This window comes from Chenopodium album, chromosome 24 (assembly GCF_948465745.1).
Source record: "Chenopodium album chromosome 24, dcCheAlbu1.1, whole genome shotgun sequence".
NCBI lineage: Eukaryota > Viridiplantae > Streptophyta > Magnoliopsida > Caryophyllales > Amaranthaceae > Chenopodium > Chenopodium album.
In genome coordinates this window covers 8336069-8343783 of record NC_137857.1, presented here as the reverse complement: position 1 = coordinate 8343783, position 7715 = coordinate 8336069, and the positions used below count along the sequence as shown (strand labels likewise).

The 7715-nt window shown below is 36.0% G+C and overlaps 1 protein-coding gene across 2 annotated transcripts; it reads left to right on the top strand.

Moving 5' to 3' along the window:
* Positions 1 to 2224: 2224 nt before the first annotated feature.
* LOC145611929 (mediator of RNA polymerase II transcription subunit 20a-like) lies at positions 2225 to 7472 on the top strand. Of its 2 annotated transcripts, XM_081667311.1 has the most exons (6): positions 2225 to 2369; positions 3074 to 3200; positions 3274 to 3416; positions 3519 to 3697; positions 4174 to 4263; positions 6859 to 7472. In XM_081667311.1, the coding sequence occupies exons 2-6, from the start codon at positions 3187 to 3189 to the stop codon at positions 7099 to 7101; spliced, it is 669 nt and encodes a 222-aa protein (XP_081523437.1). In that variant the 5' UTR covers positions 2225 to 2369; positions 3074 to 3186; the 3' UTR covers positions 7102 to 7472. The 2 variants fall into 2 exon arrangements, with proteins under 2 accessions (XP_081523437.1, XP_081523438.1); XM_081667312.1 differs by lacking the exon at positions 2225 to 2369 and having other exon boundaries at positions 3524 to 3697.
* Positions 7473 to 7715: the final 243 nt, after the last annotated feature.

Below are 7715 nucleotides of genomic sequence, written 5' to 3'. Positions count from 1 at the left end.
CACTTTTGCTACCAATGAAAACTTTTATTTTATTTTACTACCTATAAATTTCGGTTTTCTAAATTTGGCTACCAGTTAATGGAATCCGTTAATAATTCCGTTAGTGAGATGCAGCCACCCTCATTACCACCATCCGACCACCACTTCCTCCTTAGCCACCCTAAATGCCTCCTCGTTAGCCACAAAAAATAATAATTAAAAAAAAATAAAAAACCAGCCACCCCTCCCCTCCCCTCAACAGCAACCCCTTCCCTCCCCCTACCGATGGCTGGCGCCCACCCCCCTCCCTTTCCCCCACTCTACGCAGCCCCCCTTCCCCCGACGTTCTCGCTGCCCCTACCCCCTCCCCGTTTTCTGCCTTACCAACCACCACACACCTTACCACCAGCCACCCCGCAACACCAATTGCAACAGAAGCAGCGAACTCCAGCCACCATTGACGCAGCGAACTCCAGCCACCATTGAAGCAGCGAACTCCAGCCAATCGACCCCTACCCCGAACCAAAACCACCCAAAACAAAACCCTAAATTTGTTTTGGGGTGCTGGTTTAGGGTTAGGGAAGGCCGAAAACGGTAGGCAAAGGGGAGGGGGTCGATTTCAGTGGGGTAACGGGGCTGGGGGGCGGATTCCGGGGGGAAGGGGAAAAAGGGGTGGTTTTGGTTCGGGAAGGGGGTCGGGGCAGCGAGAACGTCGGGGAAAGGGAAAGGGGGCTGCGTAGGGTGGGGGAAAGGGAGGGGGTGGGTTCGCGCCGGTGCCTGTCGAAGCTCTGGGCGCTGGCAGGGGAGAGGGAAGAGGTGGCAATTGAGGGGAGGGGTGGCTGTTTTTTTTTTTTTTTTAAATTTATTATTAATTTTTTTTTAAAAAAAATTAAACTTAACGGAACCCTAACTGATTCCATTAACAGGTAGCAAAATTTAAAAAAGGAGCATCTGTTAGGTAGTAAATTAAAATAAAAGTTTTCATAGGTAGCAAAAGTGATGTTGATGTGTTCATAGGTAGCAAAAGTAAAAATTTCCTTACTATTACTAAACATTATTTTTTAAGGTGAAGTGAACATGGCCTAATATGTATCTTCTGGACATTAAAAAATAAATAATGCAATACAAATCATTAGAACAGGACCACATCAATCCAAGGAAAGAGAATTGGTATCCTTGATACGAAGAACTCCATAACTTACTCAGGTCGCAAAATTGGCTAGGTTTAGACAAATATACGAATAACTATTACGGTATTATATTTTAGGGGTGGTAATTTAAAATAATAAAAAAGGTGGTTGATTCTAAATATGGTTGTGAGGGGTAGTTTAGTATAGAGTACAAATTTTCCAAAAATATTCAGTAAAATAATGTTAATTCAGTAAAAAGGAAGGGCACATCGTAAAAAATGGAAAGATTAAGGGTTATAATGTAGAAAAACCCAAACTTAAATGAAGCTCTAATTTATCTTCTTGTAAAATCATAGGCAAATTTGGACTCAAAAACGCTACTTCATGTATATACCATTGAGTGCATCTCAGCGCATAGCTCTTATATCTTGACAAAACATATAGGAGGGCAAAACTGTAAATTTGACTAGCTTTTTGAAAATACTAAGGCGTTTGGTTTGCAAAGTGGTATAGGTTTGGAATCAGGAATAAGATTAAGGTGGTATCGGGTTGGAACTTGATACTTAATACCATGTGTTTGGTTCAATTCTGGAATGGAATATCATCTTCTTAATTTCATGTATTTGATACCTAAGGGAATGGAATGAGCCAAACCCACCTCCCCTCCAAGGTTTCTAAACCCCATACCTCATAGGTTTTAGGTATGAGTTTTAAAATCATATTTTTGACAACCAAACATATGGTATGGGTTTTAGTCATTCTAAACCCATACCTCATACTTATAATCCGCGAACCAAACGCCCCCAAGTCCCCAACTCTATAGTGATACATTATAATGTACCATTATATACCATTATGCATGTATAATGTACTGTTAAAGTATAAGTTATCTGAATAGTATTTTTTGTGTACTATTAAAGTATTTAATGGTACTTTTTACCATCCTATAAGTTGAATATTTTTCTCCAAAATACTTACCATTTGTCACCTATTATACATATAAATATATAATAGTATATTTTTCATCTGATATATTTGCTAAATCAATAGAAGCTATGCGCTAAGCCCGGCTAAGGGTTAATCTAAACGACTACTTCAATTTTAATCCTGAATTTATTTACAATATTGCCAATAGATCAAAAAATTACTCAAATGTATTCTCACCTCTCTCAATCTCTCCTCCGTTAAAGCGTATTCCAAATTCTCCAATCTTCATTGAAGGCGCTTCTGAACTATTTCCTCCATTGATATAGCTTTGAGGTAAGATGTTATTTTCCTTCTTTGTTTTAATTAATCGTTGAATATCACTTTCACAATCTAGGGTTTATCGTTAATTTAACTGTCAGTAATGTCAATTCAGGGTTTTTCTTAGGCAGATTATTGAACTTTTGGCAATAATTACTGAAGTTATGATAGATTATAATCAGCGATTTTGTTGACATTCATAAGCTAGAAGAATTTTATGTGATTTTTGGAGCCTAATTTGATAATTCAGTCAAATTTGGTTGTTTGTGTTTCAGGCTTTAGTTTATAACCCTTCAATAGTAGGATGGAAGTATGACATGACGATTTTTGTCAAACTATTTAATTTTTGATTTTGATTAGATGTCAATTTAAAGTGATTGATTGAATACTAATGAAATTACCCCATATTTTCTGTATGTTCTTTGATATTGTACTTTCACTTGACACTTTGCCAGTATTTCCTTATTTATTTGTTGATTTTTTGTGGTATTATCGTCTCCGTGTTCGTGCTTGTGCATCCTAGCCGTGAACCCTCTATTTCTAAACGTACTGAGCGCATTTTTTTTTGTTTGAAATTTAAGGGGTTTCTTATGCCGAATTTAAAGAGGTTTCGAGTTTGAATTCTGTGATATGGAAGTATGGATTAATGTTGCTATAGGATTCGATTGCGCCCCTTATCTTTTTGTTCAATTTATGGATGGTATGAATTGATGTTTCAGAGTTCAGACTTCAGTATTGGGTAGGCAAGAGCAAGAAGCTTGCTTAGTGAAACTGTGTTGCTCGAAGGAAAAGCATTCGTGATTGCATTTACTTCCATCATTTGCATTTTACTATGGCTGTGAAATGGTATGCGTTCATATACATTTCAATTCATTCCTTTACTCTTTAAGTTGGGTTGGTCTGAAATCTGCGACTTTAGGGTGCTTCATTGGCACCCCAATGCAGGGAGTACAGTGAACACTCAAATAATGAATGAAATCTCACAGTGTGTTGAGAACTTGAATGGTGTCAAAGAAGGGAGGTGGAAATCTGTGCTCACCTTCTACAAGCCCATTACTCGAGGTCTATTTGTTATCCTTTTTTTAATCAGTATTTTTTTCATAAAAGTAGATTATCTTATTTATTTATGTTTTTTTTATCTAATACTTGTTTATTTCCCATCAGATCAGGCAATGGCAGCCGAATATCCCCGTGATTTTCTTGGTATCTCAATTCCAGATCAACCCAACAAATATTACTTTATAATTCGTGGACAGCGGATTGTTCTTGAAGCAGATTTAAGTATACAAACAATTATGGATAAGTTGCAATCATACAAGTCAAGGGTGTCCTTGAATTTTGAGGTTTGCTTCATATTTCTGTTCCTGTTGCTGCTGGTAATTTGTTTGAAAGAATTCAAAAAAATATGAAACATGTGATTGATGGACTACTGTAGTTGACCTTATTGTTTTCTACCAAGACTATTCTTGTCATTGGCTAGGTGGTAATGTAAATTCTAAGGAGAGTACTAGTGTTAATGCTATGGAGATACTATCTGCAGGTTTTGTACTTACCTACAGGATTTATATGACCTTATTACCTGGTAACTTGAGAAATTATCTATTTTAATAAATATCGCTTCAGTGATAATTGTGCTGTCTGTTTTGTTTGAAATGTATATGTTGTCTAGGCTAATGCAAATTTACTCATGTTGTCGACTGGAGTTTGTTACATATAGAATGCATCTATTTGCTCGATGTGTTACATAATTGTCTGGCTTTTTTCTTCTTTCTAATGGTCTTGACTGCTCTGAACTTGCTCTTTTACTGTGTATGTGCAGGGAATCCAGTACCAGCTCGGGGACTTCCAAGTTAGAGTAGGAAAGGTTGCTCCCAGTCATTCTGAAACTATGCGAGGAATAGTCATGGAGGTATCTATTGCCATGAAAAATCAATCATATCTAATTTGTTCATGATGAATCATTATCAGTATGCTAAGACTATGAAATGTAATTATGATGACTTGCTTCCTGTTCATTTGTAGATAAGCTGGTATTGTCTAAGAGATAGTGCGTGAGATATTGTTTATTAAGCCAAGTAAACTAAAAACTCCCTCCGTTAACTCACACAAGTTTCCTTGTGAAGTTTTAGGAGAATTGTATAGGATGCTTGAAATATTATGGCAGTGGGGCTTGCTGGGGAATTAAATATTACTACGTTGAGAAAGTGATAGTGTGTTTAATAACTTATTCAAAAGTAAAGAATGTGAGAATACTGAAAATGATGTTAGAGTATGGACCTTGAAGAGAAATGTAGTTGTGGGGACCAAAGAAGAGACACTTACAAAGATGGGTGTCTTCCCATTTGTATTTGACTGGTTTCTAGATGCAAAATGACCTTTATCAAGTTTATAAAATGAGCTAATTGGAACAACCTTATAATTTACTAGGAAAGTGGCATAAGTTCATCATTTGATTGTTCCCGGCAATCTGGCATCATACTTTTGGTATAATTACTTAAAGTGCAATAAGCCAATATGTAAAGCTGGATAATATTGGTAACAACATAACCACAGATTGAACGATGTTTCTTCACTGGTAAATGAAATCATGTGACTTTTGTCTACCAAAAGGAGGTCGGAAAGAGGGAAAACAAGATGAATATTATGTATGTTTCCTAAATGTGTAAATGGGATAACAATTTTTTGCTTTACTGTACTAAACCCCCTTTGCTTGATCACTGCTGAGATGATACTTAATGCTTCAGATACACAACACCAACATAACCACTTTGTCATATGCAGTAAACTATTTTTTTTCAGAAACTGAAAGAAGATACTCCTGCTGTCCCTTATCTACATGCCTACTTTGCTTATCTACATGCCTACTTTCCTTATCTACATGCCTACATAACCTCTTGATTCTAAAAAAGAAAAGTAGGTTAAGCAAAAACAGTTGAGTAATCCTGTCATGTGTGCCATTTCTCTGAACAATTTGAGCTTAATCCTACCACATCATCCTGGATATGTCAGAATGTAATCAACTTATGTAATACTTAAAAAATTTATTTTCTGAATGCTTAGCTTCATTTCTCATGAATAAGCTCCTGGTTGTTGAATGTGTAGCTGTCCTTCATTATATTTACATGTTCCCCCACCCTCCAGGGTTGTGCATAGGGGTGGCAATGGATCGGAGGTGGGTCGGGTGATGCGTCATCCGCCTCCATCCGCCAAAAATCCATCCATCACCCGACCCATCCATCACCTAATTTTCCTTCATCCACATCCGATCCATCCGTCATCCATGGATGAATCGGGTGGATCGGGTGATAATTCGGGTGAAATATATATATAAATACAACTTTGCACTTTAATAATTAAAATTGAGATTTGAAAAAAAAAAATGATCAATAAATAAAACTTTTATACATCCTTCTAATACTCGTTCCTTTTTACTAAATTAAAAACAAATGTCAATTCCTAACACTACAATAGACAATAATTTATTAAAAAAATATTTATTTTTATTTTTTTTATATATAAATTTAACGGGTGGATGGATGGGTCGGGTGATGGATCGGGTGCTGGGTTGGATGTATCATCATCCGTATCCGACCCGATCCGTCACCCAACCCATCCATCATCCATCCGTCATCCGCTTAAGTTCGGGTTTTCATCCATATATTTGGATCGGGTGGATGGTTATCCATCGGGTTTGGATGATATTGCCACCCCTAGTTGTGCATTCTTTTATTGCTATGTTTCTTTTTTCGAGTTGTCCTTTTTTATATTTGCTAAATTACCTGTATGGTTTTCTATAAGTTTTGCGGTTTGCTCCACTTCCAAGTCCCACCCACTCATTTTTTTCCTTGTACTTTATGAATAAAAGGTGATGGATTAATAGATACAGTAATAAAATCCGAAATGATACTTGCAGTGTGGTTTCAAGGTACCCCACACTTTATATGTCTTGAAATCTTGAAATAATCTAGCCCCCAGTTTATCAATGATTTGTTTGTTTATTGATTGACTAGGTTTAACCCATGCGTTGCACGGATTAATTAGATATTATTTATGTAAAATAATTGTCTATAATTTTTTATTCGAAAAAGTATAATCATAATCTCTTTAATTAATTTTGAAAGAAATAATGTATTTATTTAGGGCCTGTTCTCTTACGTTGAAATTCAATTCAGTTCAGCTCAGCTCAGCTCAGCTCCTAATTTCCTTCTCTTATAAAATATTCATTTCAGCTGAGTTCAGTTCAGCTGAGTTCAGTCAATGAGAACAGGCCCTTAATCTTAGAATTTATGAGGAAAAAAATAGGGAAAAAAACAATAATGATGTAAAAAATATATTTGGCGGGAAAACTTTTTATAAGAAGTGGACATGTGTCCATTCATGATGTAAGCATGTTTTGTTTTAATAATAGTTTATAGATGAGGAATATGTAGTGATACTTGGGGTTTTTAGTTATGTTGATCTTTTGTTCTCTGCCATGTTTGACTATCTTACTTTGTTTTTACAGGTTGAGTATCTTCCAATTTCTTCTATTGAAAAATCCAGGCAAATCCTTCAGGACTTTGTGGATATTTTGAAAGATACATTGTCAAAGAGGTTATTACCAGGTCATTTTATTTATATCGAACCCAACTTTGGAGAGTATGGCTTAACAGACCAGTATACCGCTGAACATACAGCAGTTCAGTATGCCACTGTCATGGCGCAACTGATTGCAACTGTGCAAACAACACAAGCAATCAGAAATTAAAACCTTTATTATTCTGTACATGTTATATTGTAACTTTTGTTGTAGTAGATGTGGCTCCCCACCTTTAGATCCTGTTTTCTGTACTCTGTAGCTCGCTGCAACTCCTCACTTTTTATTTTCTTACCTCAAACTTCATGGTTTACTTCATTCTGATGAAACTGTGAAGATATGCCCGGAGTTCAGGAGGTAAAAAGACAAAAATATGAGGATATGCATTATGATGATTAAAAAGGGGTTTCTTTCTTGTCAATCTCCATATTGTTGTCATATAAGCTTTTGCATGTATGCTTGTAAGATCATGTATTTTTGTGAATGCTATGAATTTCTGATGAAGTGATAATAGAGCGGAGCCTTGAAATTTTGAACAAAAACATTGCATTTACTTTGTGTTAGAGATAGTGAGATACTAGGAGACTCTTTGTTGTATCATTTGCGAATTTTGGGCTTTCACCTTCCTCCTTAAGATCAGGTTTCCAACCATCAACCAATTTTACAGTTGATTTACTCAAGAAAATCTCCATAAATAAGATCATTACTTGTTTACTTCTATATTAAGTATTCAAAATTCAAATAGGTTGCTAAAACCCCACATATATATTGGTTAAATGCACCAT

What these genes read in the sequence shown, in the direction of transcription:
- LOC145611929 (XM_081667311.1), top strand. An exon ending in CTACAAGCCCATTACTCGAG is followed by an intron (nt 3,417 to 3,518) that starts GTCTATTTGTTA and finishes ATTTCCCATCAG; the next exon opens with ATCAGGCAATGGCAGCCGAA. An exon ending in GGGTGTCCTTGAATTTTGAG is followed by an intron (nt 3,698 to 4,173) that starts GTTTGCTTCATA and finishes GTGTATGTGCAG; the next exon opens with GGAATCCAGTACCAGCTCGG.